Raw genomic sequence first — 22,968 nt, 5'->3', positions numbered from 1 at the left:
TCATGAAAACTTGTTCCTTTATGTCGTGCGAAATTGTTTTCCAAGAAATCTTTAAGTAAACTCTGAGTGTGCATTCTTTAAATTTAAAATCTCCCATCGCAGGGAAAATCACTATGGTTTTAGAAGTGGATGCCCTTGTCACCCCCCCTTGCTCCACAAGGCCATTCTCATTGATCTTGAACCTAGAAGACTCTGTCAAGCCCATTTAGGAGAAGGAACCAGTCATAAAAGTGTTGATCAACCATATTTGTTATTAAATTTATCCTTTTTCTTTCTTTTTCCTAGATATCTACGGTTATGGCTGGGATTTTATGTGGACTATTGCTAAAGAGTAAATTTATGTTAAATGTTTTATGGTTCTTAAAGTAGGAAATGCATTGATAAATAATTTAAAAGAAAAATCTAACATTGTTGCATGTTAAATCCTCCTTTTTAGGACTGACATCACCATGTATTTGTTGTTTATGCATGATTTCAGCCATAAAAATCAATTACAAATCGTAATTCCTTGGTATTAATTTGAAGGTCTTACTTCTTTTGTTGATTATCCATTTAAATACCTTTTCTTTTGGTTGTTATATGGTATCATTTACCTTATCATTTGAAAATATGAAAAATTCTAACCTAAGTTACCAGAAAACGGATACGGGAACGGATACGAGTATGGGGTTTGAAATGGATATGGCAAATTTTCAAAAAATCTGGATACGATACGGCAGGAAACGACACATAACAAATATATAAAATATATATATATATATATATATATATATATATATATATATATATTAAAAATAAAAAATTCATATTTCCACTCATATTTCATAATCTAGATTATCTGTATCATCTATGATCTATCATGATTCATGATTCATCATCATCAATTCAAGTTTCAACATATGCCATGTTGAAGCAACGTTTCAGTGTTCACTCTCCAAAGAGGCAGAGATTACCTTCTCATATCAAGCCAAGGGTTCCTTTTTTGCTGGCTAAATATATCTTGTTATCTGGGCCGAGTTTACCTCTTATTACTTGCTAGTCGAGTTTGCTGCTTTGTGGGCTGAGTTCTGCCATTTTAGATGGGCTGAGTTTTGTCCTTTTGAGGACCCAGTTCCAGTCTATTTCTGGAGTTCAAGATGCTACTAAAAAGGGGGTTTAGTCCCCTCTTGTTGTGCCATTCAAGCTGCCCAAGACCTCTGTTATTGGTGGCTGAGGATTTGTTTGGAAGAACTGTGGGTAATATTTGATATCAGTCTTGCGTTTTTTGAATCTATCTTGTGCTAGACCAAAACAATTCCAGTAAAAACTTAAAAGCCAAGGGAGGCAGTCTTGCTTGTGTCTGCCTGTATCATGTCAACTATGTTCCAACTTCCAAGATGAAGATAATGTTCCAACTTGCCGAAAATGCTTTTTTTTTCACCAAAAATGTTTCACGATTTTTGAAAAACCTTTTAAATTTTCTAAATATTTTTCAAAATTTCCTGAAAACGATTTCATTTTTTTAAAACTGCAAGTTTTTTCGACAAAAATGCCTCAAAAACGGCTGTGAAAAAAGACTTCCCATTTCCAGAAAAAAAAAAAAAAAAAAAAAAAAAAAAAAAAAAAACAACGGCAAAAAAACGTTTTTCCGGTGTTTTTCCGGCGTTTCGTATGCGGATCCGGATCCGAAACGGGAAAACGCCGTTTTGGGGTTGGAGGTAGCCGTTTCCGGCAACTTAGATTCTAACTTATAACAACCCTTTAATAAATCTAGGAATACAATACTTGAACTTTGGCATAGAACACTAAGGCCTTTAGGGTCCACTGGTACTATATCCCATTTAATAGACCTCCTATCAATCACTTTGAGACATTATCATTGAATATCCTTTAAATGAGGTGACAATCACAACCCTTTCTCTTGTTACTCTAAGGTATGGTTCTTCCTAGGGGGTTTTTGCACTGAGTCTGTTATATTTTTGCAACAACAATATCCAAGGAAACCTAGAAGAGAAGTGCAACCTTTGTATTAGGGTGAAACCCTAAAGAAGTGATCTGAACCACAGCCTTGTAGGTGATGATGAGAAAACTTGTAACCAAATGTTGAAGACTAAAATGAACCCTAAAAAGTGAGATGATCAAAGCAAACTTCCAAACCTATTGGTGGTAGGAGCCCTTGAAGGCGGGTTAAAACCCAAGAAAACCCTAAACAAGAGATAAGTTGAGAAGCTCTAGATTGGAAACCCTTATGATAGTGCCTCTAGAGTCTAGTGAAAAATCTGTGGATCACCTAGACAAAAAATAAGATTTGGAAACCATAATTGTGTAACCCTTACGAAAATGCCACCATCTCCAAAAATTGGTGTTGAAAAATCAGATATAGAAACCCTAATTCTAGTCTGGCAAAATACTGATGTCACTATAAAAAATCTCTGAAAACTTGCCAAAAGGTCAACTTTGATGCCTTGATTCTGTGGTCAGGAAAACGAGCAATGTTATGAACCTAGAGCCCTGCAACAACAACTAGAAAAAATGTTGAAATAAATCACAAGTAAAACCTAGCTTTAGGTGCTCAAATCAGTGTAATTAACACACAAAATAGGCTCAACAACCTTAAAAAAAAAGTGTTTTCCAGCTAGCAAAAATCACCACGAAAAAAAACCTAATGTTCATCTTATTGGGTTCTTCCAGATGCCAAAATCTGATATCAATAACATGAACATCCAAAGAAGAACCCTAACAACAATCAAGTAGCTAGGAAAGATTAACACACTCTGATACCATATTGAGATCACAAACAAAAAGAGTAAAGGTGAAAAAAAGAAGAAGACTAAAATAGTGCACTAAAATTGACCATTAATGTGCTAAATGGAGATGGGTCAAGTGCACTAGTGAGAGAAAAAAACAACAACAAAAGAACAAGAGTGTGCCAACACTAGATTTGGGCTCCCATAGACTTGACCACTTGTATAAGAAAGCCTTAATTCAATGATTAAAAATGATGATTTACGATTCAGGTTTGAGTTGTGAAGAATGCACAACCCAAGTATGTTGTCTTCCCAAGAGGGGTTATGGGCACACAAAGTAGGGACCACTCTCAAATATGGTTATTGAGCCTACATATCAAAGTTGACTAGGTTGGCTTTAACCATGCCTAGTAATACAATAACTAAAATAAGTATGGCCTAAACCTTGATTATATATATATATATATTTGTTGCTACATTAACAAATTACACCAATAATTCCAACGAGGTATGCCAGTGTTATAATTGTACTTATGAGGGACAAATATTGAACATGAAAACGGATCAAATAAATGTGAACAATTCCTTACTTTGTCATCCATAGGAAATATCCTTAAATCTTGCAATTGAAGTACAAAATGAAATAAAAAACAACTTTGAGCACCTATTTGTGTTTGACACTTTTTTATTATAACCCTTACAATGATGTAGCAATAGGCATTCTCTAATACTAGAAAGCAATGCCCTATGAAATTGGATTAAGTGATATGTTGTTTCTATTGTTCTGGAAGCTCCATTTGAAAACTGTCTACTATGATTTATAAAGATGGTTCTTTTAAATAAGAGATACCCAATTCATGTGCATGTAATTGTTATTATGCAATCTTATGCCTTGTGTATTTATGATGTAGGGCTTTTAAGCATGCAGAAAGAGTAAATGCAAAGAGGTTGTTTCTTGTCGGGCAAGCTGAGTGGGAATGTGGTGCTGTGCGTGTAAAAGATCTTGCAACTAGAGAAGAATCTGATATATTGATTAGTGATTTATTATAAAACTCTACCTTTCATCATCTATTTCTTCAACAATAAATCTCAACATATTTATGATCTTGCAAAGTTTTCGAAGTGGGGAAGCAATCTTGTCCAATTTTTCGATCCTTGGATTTTTCTTACATGAATATGTACCAAGAGTTGATGCACATTCAGATTGGAGAAATAACATGTTATGGAGGTTGGAGATAGGAAAGAGAGATTTATTGGTTGGTCGTAGGCACATGTTTGGAAGGAGACACAAAAACATTTTTCCATTGTAAGAAAGTATTATTCTTTATTTTTTGTTTGTAGAGAAATGTTATTTCAATTGCTTCTCAAGTATTCAAATTGAGAGATATCCACATTATTAAAATGGAGCTAATGACTACTCAGGAATATTGCTTACAAACTCTGCAGTGCAGAGGAAAACATTTTTCTTTAATTATTAGCTGCAAAGCATTGTCATTTCATATGTTTTTCAAGTCTCAAAATTGAGAGACCTACAACATATGCACTCTTAATTATTGATTTTTGGATAAACTTGCATTCTATCTTCATGAGTCGCTAAAACAATCTTTGTCAACATACTAATAGAATTTGGGATGCCAAATGCATCCTATCTTTTTCTTGCAACGTATGATCCTTCAATTTAACTCTTCACCATTTGTCGATGTACACCTCCAAGAAGTTGTGCAAGAGGTTTGAATAGTTATAAAAGAAATTGTTGGTCTGTTTTAATGAAAATAGATTTTTTATGAAATAAAAATGTATGTTTTTAATCCCTGCATAGATGAGACTTAAGGATCAAATGTAATTCTATGTTGGTTAGACAGAAAGCATGCTTTGTGCACACAATCTCTTAGTATATACAATTTTACCAGGAAAATTGGATTTGAAGACTATATTGTCCAACAACTTTTACATGAAACATTATGTGAAGGTAATACAGTCATATAAAGTATTAGTGACATGAATTGAACACGATGCCAAGAATGCAAGAAGATATCCACACAAGGAATAACAAAGGAGCAAGTATGAACGGATGAAAAGAGGATTGTCAACACTATGTACATATGGTACAATTTTCATTGTATTAGTTTATTATAGATTACAAAATTGTTGAGATAGTAATCAAAGCTGACCAAGTCTAAAATAAAATACATTAAATTGGTTGAGTGATCGAATTAAACTAATTCAGCAAAAAAGAGAGGATAAATTAACACATTGATATAGTTTCTTGTAATCCAGAACTGGACAAGTTACAATGCCTATTAATACAATAACTAAAATAAAGCATGGGCTAAGTCTTCATTACAAATACAGTTGTAATATATATAAATTTTTGTGGCTACATTACAAATTACACCAATAATTCCAAAATGATATGTTAGTGTTATATATTTGAAAGTAGGAGGGACCAATCTTAAAAATGGCAAGTAATTATGGACCTTTCAAAACCAATCAAAGAGATGCGACCAATTCCTTCCTATTGACCTTTTAAAACCGATCAAAGAGATGTGACCATATCCTTACTATTGCCATCAGCAGAAGTATCCTCAATTATTGCAGTTGAAATGCAAAGTGATATTGAAAGAAGTTTGAGCACCTGTCTATTTCTGGCACTTTTTTATTATAGCCTTTACAATGATGGAGCTGTAGACATTTTTTAATACTAGAAAGCAATCTCCTATGAAATTGGATTAAGTGATTATGTTGCTTCTGTTCTTCTTCTGGAAACTCCATTTCAAAGCCTTGTAGTGTAATTTATAATGATGATTGTTTTAGATAAGGCTCACCCAATTCATGTGTATGTAATTGTTATTATACAATCTTATGGCTTGTGTATATATGCTGTAGGACTTTTAAGAATACAAAAACAGTAAATGAAAAGAGGTTGTTTCTGGTTGGGAACGCTGTGTGGGAACATGGTGCTATGTGTGTAAAATATCTTGCAAACAGAGAGGAACCTGATATGTTGATTAATAATTTATTATAAAACTATACCTTTCACCACTCATTTTTGCAACAAAAAATCTGATTATATATGGTCTTGGAAACTTTTCAAAGAGGGAAAGCAATATTGCCTAATTCTTAGACATATGTACCTAGAGTTCATGCACAGTAAGATTCGAGAGATGACCTGTTATGGAGGTCGGAGAAGGAAAAGGGAGATTTATTGGCTGGTCGTACACAAATGTTTGGAATGATACACATAAAAACATTTGCACGTTGTAAATGTTCTTCTTTGTTTTTTACCTTTAGAGCAATAACATTTCATATGATTCTCAAGTATTTGAAATGAGAGATATCCACATTATTAAAATGAAGCAAATGACTACTGGGGAATATTGTTTCCAAATTCTGCAATGCAAAGGAAAACATTCCACGTTAATATTAGTTGCAAAGCAATGCCATTTCATGTGCTTCTCGAGTATCAAAATTGAGAGACCTACAAACTCTAGAGGCCTGCAACAACTGAAAAAAATGTTGAAAGAAATCACAAGTAAAACCCTGTGTTGGGTGATCAAATTAGTGTAGTTAACATGCAAAATAGGCTCAACAACCTTAAAAAAAGTGTTTTCCACCTAGCAAAAATCACCATTAAAAAAACCTAATGTTCATCTTATTTGGTTCTTCCATATGCCAAAATATGATACCAACAACATGAACCAAAGAAGAACCCTAACAACAACGAAGTATAATAGATTTGAGGCTTCCGTGATCTGCGTTTTGTGTGGTGATGTCTTCCGGAGTCATCACATTCATGATTTTATGTATCCATGTTTCGAACCATCCGTGGTTCATCATCAGGATTAGATATGTGAACAAGTTAGAGATTCATGGGTAACAAATAGAGGGTGGGGTAGGGATGGTAATGTAAGGGGCCAATAAGTTTGATAATGCTTTTAAATCAGATTTAGTTTAATTAATTAATTCTATTATTAAGTTTTTATTATTAATTTTTTTTTTTTCCTTTTTTTTATTAATGATTATTAGCTTATTTAATATTGTATGTTTAGTTTTTGATTAAAAGATTCATATTAATCGCTATGATATAATATTAGTAATGGTTGTGCTCTAACTAAATATTTTTTGTATTTAATTAGTTTTTGTTGACGATAAGATTATTAATACTTACTTAGCTTGTAATGATACTAATATTCTAAATGTTTGCAAGATTTTTATTAAGCCATGTTATTTAATAATGAAACTATCTTGGTCTTATTTATATTACTAATTGATATATATATATATATATATATATATATATATATATATATATATTCTTCAAACTTTTGATTTAATAATTGTTAGAACTTTAATGTTTTAATGTTAAGAGTGATATTATATCTATATTAATTAATAATTATTAAGGTATTCTATTAATGAAGTTCCTCAGTTTAGATGCTAGATTAATATTATGTGTTGATTTATAAAGTTTTCTGGTGTTTAATTAATACTAGATTTGGTTAACTAAGGTTTTAAATAAAATTAAATGAGCTTTATCTTAATAAAGTATTTCAGGATTGAAAGAGAAAGGATGGGTTCTTGATTATTTTTATTTATATTTATTCAGAAATTATTTTAAAGATTCTAGGGATTGGTGAACCATAAGAAGTATCTAGGAGATGGTAGAATCCCTTGTTAGCGTTGGGATCCAATTATCACTAATTTTCCACCCATCATCGCGATTTAGGTTATTGGGGTGTTTTTCTATTTCGATAGCTTCTCTAAATTTTTGATGGTGGTAATGATCAATTTTGACCCCAACACGAGTTTTCTATGCAAATGTGATGATTTGTCTTACTAGAGTGTTGGACCAAAGCTCAGGTTTTTGGAGCTGTTATGTTTAATGTCAGCGGCATGTTCTTGAATCCTAGCTAATATGGAACGACCAGTCTCACCAATGTAGGCCTTGCCACATGAACAAGGAACCAAATAAACCCCTTTGTGGTGTTTAGGATCAATAGGATCTTTTACCGATTTCAGACATCTGCTAATTGTATTCATGGGTTTGAAAGTGGTTTTTATATTATTATTTTTTAAAATGTGTGAAATCTTATCAGTGGTGCCTAGAATGTAGGGAAGGTGAACCTTACCAGCACAATCATCCATAGGTTGTTTGTTTTTGGGATTCTCCGCTTTTTTGAAAGCTTTGATTCCTTGGTGTCTTCTATATCCATTCTTTTCAAAAACATCCAAGAGGTGGTTCTTTTCTTGCTCAAAATGGTCGTGATCTGAAATACGCACAACCCTCATAGCTAGAGTGTTGAGCACCCCGAGTTTCTGAGCAGGATGATGGTGAGAGTTCGCATGCAGGTAATGTTTAGTGTGGGTTTTATTATGATAGACTTGGTGAGATATTGAGCCATCTTAGTTTCTCTTGATTAGGATATCAAGAAAGGGAAGACAACCCTTCTCTTCCACTTCCATAGTAAACTTTATGGAAGTGGAAAAGAAGTAGATAAGAAAAATTAACACACTCTGATACCATATTGAGATCACAAAAAAAAAAAAGTAAAGGAGAAAAAAAAACAAGACTAAAATAGTGCATTGGAATTGAACATTAATGTGCTAAATGGAGATAGGTAAAGTCCATTAATGAGTGAAAAAAAAAAACAACATAAGAACAAGAGTGTGGCAACACTAGATTCAGGTTCCCATAGACTTGACCACTTGTATAAGAGAGCCTTAATTCAATGATTAAAAATGATGATTTACAATTGAGGTTTGAGTTGTGTATAATGCACAATCCAAATAGGTTGCCTTCCCAAGAGGGGTTATGGGCACACAAATAGGGACCACTCTCAAATATGATTATTGAGCCTACATTTCAAAGTTGACTAGTTGACTTTAACCATGCCTAGTAATACAATAACTAAAATAAGTATGGTCTAAACCTTGATTATATCTATATATATATATATATATATATATATATATATATATATATATATATATATATATATATATTTGTTGTTGCTACATTTACAAATTACACCAATAATTCCAACGGGGTATGTCAGTGTTATAAATGTACTTATGAGGGACAAATATTAAACATGACAACTAATTATGGACCTTTCAAAACGTATCAAATAAATGTGACCAATTCCTTACTATTGGCATCCATAAGAAGTATCGTCAATTCTTGCAAATGAAGTACAAAATGAAATAAAAAACAACTCTGAGCACCTATTTGTGTTTGAAACATTTTATTATAACCCTTACAATGATGTAACTATAGACATTCTCTAATACTAGAAATAAATGCCCTATGAAATTGGTTTAAGTGATTATGTTGTTTCTATTGTTCTGGAAGTTCCACTTGAAAATTGTCCACTATGATTTATAAAGATGGTTCTTTTAAATAAGAGACACCCAATTCATGTGCATGTAATTTTTATTATACAATCTTATGCCTTGTGTATTTATGATGTAGGGATTTTAAGCATACAGAAAGAGTAAATGAAAAGAGGTTGTTTCTTGTCGGGCATGTTGAATGGGAATGTGGTGTTGTGCATGAAAAAGATCTTGCAATCGGATAAGAATATGATATATTGATTTGTGATTTATTATAAAAGTCTACCTTTCATCATCTATTTCTTCAACAAAGAATCTCAATGTATTTATGGCCTTGCAAAGTTTTCAAAGCAGGAAAACAATCTTGTCCAATTTTTCGATCCTTGGATTTTCCTTAGATGCATGTATCCCTAGAGTTGATGCACATTTAGATTGCAGAGATAACATGTTATGGAGGTTGGATATAGAAAAGGGTGATTTACTGGTTAGTCATAGGCAAATGTTTGGAAGGAGACACATAAAAACATTTGTCCATTGTAAGAAAGTGTTCCTCTTCATTTTTACCTGCAGAGCAATGTTATTTCATATGCTTCTCACGTATTCAAATTGAGAGATATCAACATTATTAAAATGGAGCCAATCACTACTCATGATTATTTCTTACAAATTCTGCAGTGCAGAGGAAAACATTTTTCTTTAATTATTAGCTGCAAGGCAATGTCATTTCATATGCTTTTCAAGTCTCAAAACCTACAACATATGAAGTCTTAGTTAATTATTTTTTTAAACTTGCACTGTATCTATCTTCATAAGTCACTAAAACAATCTTTGTCAACATGCTAATAGAAATTAGAATGCCAAATGCATAGTATATTTTTCTTGCAACGTATGATCCTTCAATTTAACTCTTCACCATTTTTTATGTACACCTCCTAGATGTTGTGCAATAGGTTTGAATCTTTATAAATAAATTATTGGTATGTTTTTCATGGAAATATATTTTTTATGAAATAAAGATGTGTTTTTAACCCCTGGATAGATGAGGCTTAAGGGTCAAATGTAATTCTATGTTTGTTAGACAGAAAGCATGCTTTGTGCACACAATCTCTTAGTATATGCAATTTTACCAGGAAAATTGGAGTTGAAGACTATATTGTATGAACAAGTTTCATATGAAACATTATGTGAAGGTAATACAATCACCTAATGTGTTACATTAATTGAACACAATGCCAGGAATGCATGAAGATATTCACACACAAGGAATAACAAGGGAACAAGTATGAAAGGATGAAACGAGGATTGTCAACACTATGTACACATTGTACAATTTACATTGTATTAGTTTATTACAGATTATAAAATTGTTGGGATAGTAATCAAAGTTGACCAAGTCTTCAATAAAATACATTAAAGTGGTTGAGTGATCAAATTAAACTAATTCAACTAAAAAGAATGAGGATAAATTAAGACATTGATGTAGTTTGTTTTATTCCATAACTGGACAAGTTACCATGCCTATTAATACATTAACTAAAATAAAGCCTAAGTCTTCATTACAAATACACTGGTGGTATATATAATTTTTTGTGGCTACATTACAAATTACACCAATAATTCCAAAAGGGTATGTTAGTGTTATAAGTATATTTGAAAGTAGGAGGGACCAATATTAAACATGGAAACTGATTATGGACCTTTCAAACCTATCAAAGAGATGCGACCTATTCCTTCCTATTGACCTTTCAAAACCAATCAAAGAGATGTGACCATATCCTTACTATTTCCATCCACAGGAAGTATACTCAATTATTGCAGTTGAAAGACAAAGTGATATTGAAAGAACTTTGAGTACCCGTCTATGTGTGACACTTTTTTATTATAGTGTTTACAATGATGAAGCGATAGACATTTTTTAATACTAGAAGGCAATCTCCTATGAAATTAGATTAATTGATTATGTTGCTTCTGTTCTTCTTTTGGAAACTCGATTTGAAAGTTGTGGAGTGTAATTTATAATGATGATTGATTTAGATTAGACTCGCCCAATTCATGTGTATGCAATTGTTATTGCACAATCTTATGGCTTGTATATTTATGATGTAGGACTTTTAAGCATTAAAAAGAGTAAATGAAAAGAGGTTATTTCTTGTTAGGGACACTAAGTGGGAACTTGGAGTTGTGTGTGTAAAAGATCTTGCAAACAAACAGGAACTTGATACGTTGATTTGTGATTCATCATAAAAGTATGCCTTTCATCACTCATTTTTTCAACAATGTATATGATTATATATATGGTCTTGGAATCATTTCACAGAGCGAAAGCAATAATTGCCTAATTCTTAGACATATGTACCTAGAGTTCATGCACATTCATATTGGAGAGATAACATGTTAGGGAGGTAGGAGAAGGAAAAGGGAGATTTACTGTTTGGTCGTAGACAAATGTTTGTAATTATACACATAAAAACAATTTCACATTGTAAATGTTCCTCTTCATTTTTTACCTTCAAAGTAATGCCATTTCATATTCTTCTCAAGTATTTGAATTAAGATATATCTATTGGAGAATGTATCTAGTGTTAGTCTTCGTAATTGTACTTGAGTCATGATGTAATATATTTATCAAAACAAATAAAAATAAATTTTATTATTAAATAATTTGACTTATTAAAGTATGGGTTTCATGCTCAAGTCAACTATTTTTAGGTCAAAACCTCCACTGTAGGCTTCTAGGGTTTATCTCAAGTGTCCTTGTCCATGTCATAATGTAAATAACCCTTCTTGGGATTTATTTGTCAAAGAATAAATTTATTTTACTATATTTTAGGTCTTCTTAGGGAGGTCAAAGAAGGAAAATGGAGATTTACTGGTTGGTCATAGACAAATGTTAGGAATGACACACATGAAAAAATTTGCACATTGTAAATGTTCCTCTTTGTTTTATACCTTCATAGCAATGCCATTTCATATGCTTCTCAGGTATTTGAATTAAGAGATATCGACATTAATAAAATGGAGCAAATCACTGTTTGGGAATATTGTTTCCAAACACTGTAATACAGAGGAAAACATTTCACTTTAATATTATTTGCAAAGCTTTAATATTAATTGCAAAGAAATGTCATTTCATGTGCTTCTCAAGTATCAAAATTGAGAGAACTACAAACGCCTAGAGCCCCGCAACAACAATTGGAAAAAATGTTGAAATAAATCACAAGTAAAACCTTGTGATGGGTGATCAAATCAGTTTAATTAACACACAAAATAAGCTCAATAACCCTAAAAAAAGGTGTTTTCTAGATAAGAAAAATCATCATTAAAAAACCCTAATGTTCATCTTATTTGGTCCTTCCAGATGCCAAAATATTATACCAACAACATAAACAACCAAAGAAGAACCCTAACAACAACAAAGTAGACAGGAAATAATAACACACTCTGATACAATATTGAGATCACAAACAAAAGAGTAAAGGAGAAAAATAAATCAAGACTAAAATAGTGCATTGGAATTGACCATTAATGTGCTAAATGGATATAGGTCAAATGGACTAGTGAGAGAGAAAAAAAAAAGACAACAAAAGAACAAGAGTGTGCCAACACTAGATTTGGGTTCCGATAGACTTGACCACTTATATAAGAGTGCCTTAGTTCAATGATTAAAAATGATGATTTACAATTGAGGCTTGAGTTGTGTATAATGCACAACCCAAGTAGGTTTCCTTCCCAAGAGCGGTTATGGGCACACATAACTAGGGGCCACTCTCAAATATCGTTATTGAGCCTAAATATCAAAGTTGACTAGGTTGGCTTTAACCATGCCTAGTAATACAATAACTAAAATAAGTAAGTCATAAAATTTGATTATATATATATGTTGTTGGTACATTTACAAATTACACCAATAGTTCCAATTGGGTATGTCAGTGTTATAAATGTACTTACGAGGGACAAATATTAAACATGAAAACTAATTATGGACCTTTCAAAACGGATCAAATAAATGTGACCAATTCCTTACTATTGTCATCCATAGGAAGTATCCTCAATTCTTGCAATTGAAGTAGAAAATGAAATAGAAAAAAATTTTGAGAACCTTTTGTGTTTTACTCTTTTTTATTATAACCCTTACAATGATGTAGCAGTAGACATTCCCTAATAGTAGAAAGAAATGCCCTATAAAATTGGATTAAGTGATTATGTTGTTTCTATTGTTCTCGAAGCTCCCTTTGAAAATTGTCCACTATGATTACTAAAGATGGTTCTTTTAAATAAGAGACACCCAATTCATGTGCATGTAATTTTTTTAATGCAATCTTATGCCTTGTGTATTTATGATGCAGGGGCTTTAAGCATGCAGAAAGAGTAAATGCAAAGGGATTGTTTCTTGTCGGGCAGGATGAGTGGGAATGTGGTGCTGTGCGTGTAAAAGATCTTACAACCAGAGAAGAATCTAGTATATTGATTAGTGATTTATTATAAAAGTCTACCTTTCATCATCTATTTCCTCAACAAATAATCTCAACGTTTTTATGGTCTGTTCAATTTGATTTTCTGGATTCATCGCATTTATGTTGATTTGGAGATCGTCGTTTCGAACCTACCACTAAGGTTCATCATCAGGATAGAAAGGTATGGAAAACTGAACAACCTTGGTAATTAATAAATAGGGAAATGTTATTAGGGTTTTCTTGGAAATGCCCAACAATGAAAATTATAAAGATGATTATGTTTATTAATAAAATCATTAAATTGATAAGATTAAATAAGATGTTAATTCAAATATTAATTAATATATTTGTTAATATATTTTTAGAATTAATAATTATTTTGTAGTTATATTATAAAAAAGCTTATACTATTCTTTTATATTAATATATATTTGATATATTAAAATTAATTAGTATCTTTAAAAATATTTATATGTTTGATTTGTGTTAAATAATGAAAGGAATCATATTAACTAAATAGACATAGGGGGAGAATTAATTATTTAAGGGTTTTTTAGTTAAGAATTTCCAAAAGATCTGGATTTTGCTGATAATGTGGGAATCCAATTTTACTAATGATCCATCCTTCATCCCTATTTGAGGTTTTTAGGATGTTTATTGATTTCAATGGCCTCTCTAAATTTTCTATGGAAGTAGTGGTCAATTTTGGCAAGGATGCAAGTTTTCTCAATGTTTATGGTCTTGCAAAGTTTTCAAAGTGGGAAAGCAATCTTGTCCAATTTCTCGATCCTTGGATTTTTCTTAGATGCATATGTACCTAGATTTGATAAACACTCAGATTGGAGAAATAACAGGTTATGAAGGTTGGAGATAGAAAAGGGATATTTAATGGTTGGTCCAGGCAAATGTTTGGAAGAAGACACATAAAAATGTTTGTCCATTGTAAGAAAGTATTCCTCTTCATTTTTTACCTGTAGATAAATGTCATTTCATATGATTCTCAAGTATTCAAATTGGGAGATATCCACATTATTAAAATGGGGTCAATGACTGCTCAGGAATATTGCTTACAAATTTTGTAGTGCATATGACTTTTTTTCTTTAATTACTAGCTGCAAAGCAATGCCATTTCATATGCTTGTCAAGTCTCAAAATTGAGAAACCTACAACATATGAACTCTTAGTTAATTATTTTGTTAAACTTGCATTCTATATTCATAAGTCACTAAAACAATCTTTGTCAACATACTAAAAGAAATTGGGATGCCAAATGCATCCTATCTTTTTCTTTCCACATATGATCCTTCAATTAAACTCTTCACCATTTGTCGATGTACACCTCCAAGAAGTTTTGCAAGAGGTTTGAATCTTTATACAATAAATTGTTGGTCTATTTTTCATGGAAATAATTTTTTTATGAAATAAAAGTGTGTTTTTAACCCCTTCATAGATGAGGCTTAATGATCAAATATAATTCTATGTTTGTTAGACATAAAGCATGCTTTGTGCACATAATCTCATAGTATATACAATTTTACCAGGAAAATTGGAGTTGAAGACTATATTGTACCAACAAGTTTTACATGAAACATTATGTGAAGGTAATACAATCACCTAATGTATTAGTGACATTAATTGAACACAATGCTAGGAATGCAAGAAGATATTCACACACAAGGAATCACAAGGGAACAAGTATGAAAGGATGAAAAGAGTATTGTCAACACTATGTACATATGGTACAATTTTCATTGTATTAGTTTATTATAGATTACAAAATTGTTGGGATAGTAGTCAAAGATGACCAAGTCTCCAATAAAATACATTAAAGTGGTTGAGTGATCAAATTAAACTAATTCAGAAAAAATAATGAGGATAAATTAAGACATTGATGTAGTTTGTTGTAAGCCATAACTGGACAAGTTACCATGCCTATTAATACAATAACTAAAATAAAGCATGGCCCAAGTCTTCATTACAAATATGCTAGGGATATATATAAATTTATGTGTCTACATTACAAATTACGCCAATAATTCCAAAAGAGTATGTTAGTGTTATAAGTATATATGAAAGTAGGTGTGACCAATCTTAAACATTGCAACTAATTATGGACCTTTCAAAACCAATCAGAGAGATGTGACCAATTCCTTCCTATTGAACTTTAAAAACTGATAAAAGAGATGTGACCATATCCTTACTCTTTCCATCCATAGGAAGTATCCTCAATTATTGCAATTGAAATACAAAATGATATTGAAATAACTTTGAGCACTTGTCTATGTCTAATACTTTTTTATTATAGCATTTAGAATGATGGTGCAGTAGGCATTTCTTAATACTAGAAAGCAATCTCCTATGAAATTGGATTAAGTTATAATGTTGCTTATGTTCTTCTTCTTGAAACTCCATTTGAAAACTGTGAAGTGTAATTTATAATGATGATTGTTTTAGATAAGACTCCCCCAATTCATGTGTATGTAATTGTTATTATACAATCATATGTCTTGTGTATTTATGATGTAGGACTTTTAAGAATACAAAAAAATAAATGAAAAGAGGTTGTTTCTTGTCAGGGAAGATAAGTGAGAACATGGTGGTGTGAGTGTAAAAGATCTTGCAAATAGAGAGGAACCTTATATGTTGATTATTGATTTATTATAAAACTATACCTTTCATCACTCATTTTTTCAACAAAGAATATGATTATATATATGGTCTTGGAAACTTTTCAAAGAGAGAAATAAATATTCTTAATTCTTAGACATATATACCTAGAGTTCATGCACCATAATGGAGAGATAACATGTTAGGGAGGTTGGAGAAGGAAAGGGGAGATTTCCTGGTTGGTCGTAGACAAATGTTTGGAAGATACACATAAAAACATTTGCACATTGTAAATGTTTCTCTTCGTTTTCTACCTTCAAAGCAATGCCATTTCATATGCTTCTCAATTATTTGAATTGAGAGATATCCACATGATTAAAATGGAGCAAATGACTACTCGGGAATATTGTTTCCAAATTCTGCAATGCAAAGGAAGACATTCCTCTTTAATATTAGTTGCAAAGCAATGTCATTTCATGTGCTTCACAAGTATCAAAATTGAGAGACCTACAAGCTCCTACAACCTTGCAACAACATCTGGAAAAAATGTTGAAATAAATCACAAGTAAATGTTGGCAATATTCGCATTGATGTCAAGTTAAGTTGACTGATTAATGTTGATAAATGCTGTTGATGTCACTAAGAATATTAATGATAATTTATGTTGAATTGAAAGTGTACACAAATGCTGAATGATGAATATAAAAGACTGAAAGTGATGTGAAGTGCAAAGGCTATACTAATCAATGTGAAAGCTAAACATTGAGACAAAAGATGGAATACATATAAATGTTTGAACTGAAAATGTAGATAATCCAAATCTGATTTGTCTCTTGTAATTATTTTTGAATGAGCTGTTAATTCAACTCTATTTTTTTTTTACAAACAATTTTCTGAACTCAAAAAGAAAAGACAAGCTTGTGAGTAGTTTTGGAAGTCCAAGAGACTATGTTTCAGTGCATATTCTTCCAAAGAATACAAACAACCAAGAGGGATTACTTATAAAATGGACAATGTGGAATGAAACTGTGGTTTCTCTTTATATATGGAAGTGGTCTATATCAGAGAAAGGATGAGTAGTAGCAGAAGAGAAGAAGAGTGAAGAGAAGGAGCAGTTCAATAGAAAACTTGATAGTAGAATTGGATATGAGGTAACCAACTCTTGTGACTTGAGAAATTTCTGTTCTTTTCTATGTTGCAACTTGAAAAAGAACAGGTTGTAGCATGTTGAGGTAGGAGCCTCTTGTGGGTTGTAGATTGCAGAAAACTAGTGGGAGTTGAAGCTTCCGTAGAGGTAGGAGCCTCTTGTAGGTTTGACCCAACAAAAATTTTGATGGAAAAAGAAGTAGAAGCTTGCCTTCACATCACTTTCAGCCTAAAGTTCGTGGTTTTTTCCCTTCGGGGTTTCCACTTATATCTGGTGTATTCATGTGTTTGATTCTTGCATGTTGTATGAATGCATTGAAGTCTTGATAAACATATCAACAAACCGCTCTCCTTGAAATCTGCAAAAGGAATACAGTAACTATTGAGCACAAACATAAATAATAAATTGCATAAGAAGAAGATTAACTTGAGTAGAAATAAATAATTAAATTACTGATTCACCCCCCCAGTAATTTTCCATCTTAAATATCAATTGGTATCAGAGCGAAGTTCCTTTAGTAGTTGTCTAACAACTAGAAGGAGGTCCTAAGTAAGTAAAATGGCTAGCCAAAAAGGATGTTCAACAAATAAGGCCCCTCTATTTATTGATACAAATTATGCATTCTGGAAAGTAAGAATGAAGACATATTTAATGTCTCTAGGAATACAGGTCTGGTCTGCTGTGTTGATAGGGTATGAAGAACCAAAGGAAACAACTAGTGATAAAGATGCCAAACTGAACTTTATAGTTAATGCAAAAGATCTGAATGCACTTCTAAGTGGTCTACGTGAGTCTGAATTTATCAAAGTAATGCATTGTGAGACAACTAGAGGTATTTGGGATAAATTAGAAAATATTCATGAAGGAGATAAAAAGGTGAAGATGGCCAAATTACAAGTGTATAGAACTCAATTTGAAATGTTAAAAATGAATGAAGATGAAGATATAGATAAATTATTTTTAAGAGTTGATGAAGTTATGAATATCATGCGGGGTCCAAGTGAAACAATCAACGAAAGTGTAATAGTTTAGAAAATTTGGAGGTCATTACATTCTAAATTCAATCCTAAGGTTTCAGCTATAGCAAAAACAACAAACTTTGATACCTTGAACAGAGATCAACTATGTGGATCTTTGACAACATATGAGATGAGAATTCCGAAAGGAAAGGCAACCAATAGAGAGGCATCTTTCAAGGCAGACAAACCCACAGAAGAAAAGGAGCGGTCATGGTCAGGTTCTGATGAAGAAGAATCAAAATTTGTCAGAAGGTTGAAGAAAGGCACAGGTAAGTATAAAGGAAAACTTCCATTTAAATTTTTTGATTTTGGAAGAGTGGGACACTATGCATAAAAATTCCCTTTTAAGAAAGAGGAAAATCAGTTTGAAGGGAAAGAGAAGAACAAGTCTAACAAAATACAGAAAGAGAGACAATTCAAGAAGAAAAAATTCTATGCTCAAGAAGATAGCAGTGGATCTAAAAGCTCTAATGAATCCTCTGGTGAAGAGGGAACAAGTGAATGTATACTAATGGCCTTAGAAGAACTTGAAAATGATTATCATGAATATGAAGAAGAAGAGGAAGGTGAGGTAGACCTTGAGGGGGAGTTAATCAATTCCCTAGATGAAATAGAAAGGCTTAAACTAAAGAATAAAAAGTAGAAAGAGATCCTATTAAAATATGTAAAGGAAGAATCAAATTCAGAAGACATTATCAAGTTGAAAGTTGAACTTGAAGAAGCAAAGAAGGTGGAAGACATTTTATTGCAATAGATAAAAGAGAAAAACTAGGAGTGTGAAAAATTGGAGGAAGAGGTGGTATGTCTAAAGAAAAAATAGAGAAGGCTCAAACTGAACTAAACATAAATATTCAACAGATAAAAGGATCTGAAAAACTGGATGTGATATTGAATTCTCAGAGGTCTCCACTCATAAAGACAGGGTTAGGTTATGAAGGAGAATCCAGTAAATCTAAGGCAGAGGATAAAAGGACAATCACCTTTGTAAAAGCTGCTAGGAGAGAGGATGACAACTCACATCAATCTAAGAATAAAAATTTGAGCAACATTTCAACATCAAGTGAACAACTGCAAAGGGACATTGTTGGTGTAGTACAAAAAGCAAAAGAAATGGACAATCAATACACAACCTATCAGAAACCTCACTTCTTCAGAAGACAGGGTTATCAAATGTCAAGTTGGTTAGATTCACAAACAACATCCACTACCAGGTACATATATTTGTTTTATGGATATTGTTATTGCTGTAAAAATTTTGGACATAAAGCCATAAATTGTAGAGCTTATGTCAAAAGAATTGATTTTGGAAATTTTAAGATGAGAAAGAATGGATTCACGAATGTTAAAACAAATATGAATCTAGACAAAAATGCATTTGCTCCACTCCTTGATATCATTGAATGTTTCTATTGTCACAACTTTGGGCACAAGACATATGAATGTAAGATTAAAGACAATAGATTAACATCTCAAAATATGTATAAAACAATTGGATGCATGCAATGGAGAAAGAAGGTAGAAGTAAAGAAACCTGACAATTGTGACTTAGTTATGTACACTCAAGATCAAAATAATAAATGGTATGTGGACAATGGATGCTCTAGACATATGATAAGAGATAAAAGCAAGTTTGTTTCCCTGAATGATTTTTTTTTTTGGAAATGTCACATTTGGTAATAATGAAGCAGGTAGAATTAGAGGAAAGGGTACAATCTGTCTGAACAACGAAATATGAAAGACTGAAGATGTACTGTTTGTAGATGGTCTAAAAGATAACTTGTTGAGTGTAAGTTAGATGTGTGACAAAGGTTGTGATGTTATTTTTAGAGCTTAAGACTGTGAAATCGGGTCAACATCTACAGGGAAGGTTTTGGCTGAAGGAGTTCGAACTGAGAATAATGTATATATGTTGAAAGAAGAGAATGAGGAATGCTACATCAACAAACAAGATGAATCCTAGATATGGCATAGGATATTGGGGCATCTCAACTTTGATCACATCATCAAACTCAGTAAGAAGAAAGAAATCAGATATCCACCAACAATAAAAAGGCCTCAAAACACTGTCTGCAAGTCATGTTAAATGGGCAAACAAAAACGAACATCATTCAAAGTCAAAGATAAATTATCAAGAAGTAAGCCCTTGCAGCTAGTTCATATGGATCTATGCGAGCCTTCCAGAACAGAAGCACCAAGAGGAGAACAATATTTCATGCTAGTAATAGATGATTATTCAAGATTAACATGGGTGGAATTTCTTAGATATAAGGAAGCATTTGAGAAATTTAAAACATTTAAGGCATTGGCAGAAAATCAAACAAGGTGAAATATAAAGTGCATAAGGTCAGACATAGGAGGTGAATTTACATCAGATGAGTTTGCAGACCTATGTAAGGAATTTGGGATAAAGCAACAATATACTATTGCAGACACACCACAACAGAATGGAGTCACAGAGAGACAAAACAGGTATGTTCAACAAATAGCCAGAGCCATGATGCAAGAAAGAAACATTGCTCAAACCTATTGGGCAGAAGCGGTGCATACAATAATACATATTCTCAATAAGGCACATCTTAGACCAAATTGTGATAAGACACCTTATGAACTGTGGCACGGGAAACCAACAACAATCAAACATTTTAAAGTGTTCGGAAGTAAATGTTATATCAAAAATAATGATGAAAAGCTGGGAAAGTTTGATGCTCGATCTGATGAAGGAATATTCTTGGGATATTCGTCAAAAAGTAAGGGATACAAGTGTTATAATAAAAGACTGCATAAGATTGTGGAATGCATAGATGTAAAGGTTGATGAAGAGCTACCCAATAAGAACAAGAACACAGGTTTTATCAATCCTCCAAACCATCATCATCATATTAGTAAGGAGAATGAAATACAAGATGAAGAATTAGAAGATATTGAGACTCATCCAAAAGGACCTTCAAGATACACTCAAAAGAATCACCCTAAAAATCAAATTATTAGAGATAAAAGTGAAGGAGTACAAACAAGGAGGCAACTAGCAGAAAAGTTTGAGCAAGGTCATATAGCCATGTTGTCACAGATAGAGCCAAAGAGCTTTGAGGAGGCAAGTAAAGACAAAAGTTGGATAGATGCTATGAATGAGGAATTAGACCAATTTGAGAAAAGAAAGACTTGGGAACTAAGACCAAGACCATTCAGAAGAATATCATTGGCACAAAATGGGTATTCAAAAATAAAATTAATGAACAGGGTCAAGTTGTTAAAAACAAAGCCAGAATTGTGTGCAAGGGGTACTCACAAATAGAAGGACTTGATTATGAAGAGAGCATTGCACTAGTCACGAGATTGGAGGCAATCAAGATGTTTTTGTCCTTTGCATACTACAATGATTTCAAGGTGTATCAAATGGATGTGAAATTTGCTTTCCTAAATGGTGATCCTGAGGAAGACGTCTATATGGAATAACCTAAAGGTTTCTCATTGACAAATAAGCCTAATTATGTCTGTAGGTTAAAGAAAGCACTATATGGTTTTAAACAAGCACCACGAGTGTTGTACTCTAGACTAGACAAGTACCTTAAAAAATAGGGGTTCAAGAGACTAGGAGCTGATAGTAATCTATACATTAAGGCGGATGGAGATAAATTGTTGATTATAGTTGTACACATGGATGATATTATGTTTGGCAGCAATAAGCATCATCTAGTAGAATGGTTTGCTAAAGATATGAAGACCTTGTTTGAAATGTCTATGATCAGAGAACTTACGTTCTACCCAGGGCTCCAGATCCTACAAAACCCTGGAGGCATATTCATTTCTCAAGAGAAATATCTAAGAGATATGTTGAAAAGATGTCAAATGAAATATTGTAAACCTGTCTTAACCCCCATGACTACGAGATATAAGCTATGTGCAGATGATGAATCACTTGACGTGGATCAAAATCTATATAGATCTATTATAGGAAGACTGTTATACATAATGGCTTCTCGACTGGATATAATGTTGGCAGTGGGATTAGTTGCAAGGTATCAATCAACACCCAAACAAAGTCATTTGTTAGCAACAAAAAGAATATTTAGGTACTTAAAGGGGACTCCAAGCTATGGTCTATGGATTCTGAAAGGTAAGGATTTTAATTTGAAAGCATACACAAACGCAGATTGAGCGAGCTGTATGGATGATAGAAAAAGTACAAGCGGCAATTCATTCTATCTAGGAGAATCATTGGTGGCATGGCTAAGAAAAAAAAAACATCAGTGTCTCTATCTACCACAGAAGTTGAGTACATAGCAATTGCAACATGTTGCACTCAAGTATTGTGGATGAAACAAACACTGCAAGACATGAAGGTAAATTTTAATGAACCTATATCTATTAAGTGTGACAATACAAGTGCAATAAGCATTTCAAAAGCTCTTATGCTCCATTCAAAGACTAAACATATCCCTATAAAGTACCACTTTCTTAGAGAACAAATGGTTGAACGAATAGTGAAGATGGAGTACATACCCACAAGGGAACAAATAACAAACATATTTACAAAACCCCTTGCTGAAGAACCATTTCAATATCTGAGAAACAAGCTAGGGACAATACCTATAGACTCTCTTCACTAATGTGCCTTTCAAAAGAAGAACCTACAAGGCTACAAATTATATGAAATCGAGCACGATCTAAGGGGGAGATTATAG

General features: G+C 32.5%; 1 protein-coding gene across 1 annotated transcript in view; it reads left to right on the top strand.

Moving 5' to 3' along the window:
- Window positions 1-4,225, top strand: part of LOC149149680 (histidine--tRNA ligase, chloroplastic/mitochondrial-like) — a 340,861-nt gene extending 336,636 nt beyond the window's left edge. The window contains exon 12 of the mRNA XM_089440941.1: window positions 3,638-4,225. Within this exon, the coding sequence (XP_089297067.1) occupies window positions 3,638-3,776 (139 nt within the window). The 3' untranslated portion in view covers window positions 3,777-4,225. The remainder of the gene's footprint in view (window positions 1-3,637) is intronic.
- The last annotated feature ends 18,743 nt before the right edge of the window (window positions 4,226-22,968 follow it).

This window comes from Pinus tabuliformis, chromosome 9 (assembly GCF_031772625.1).
Source record: "Pinus tabuliformis cultivar Carrire ecotype Pingquan chromosome 9, CPIR1, whole genome shotgun sequence".
NCBI lineage: Eukaryota > Viridiplantae > Streptophyta > Pinopsida > Pinales > Pinaceae > Pinus > Pinus tabuliformis.
This window is presented reverse-complemented; position numbering and strand designations above follow the sequence as displayed.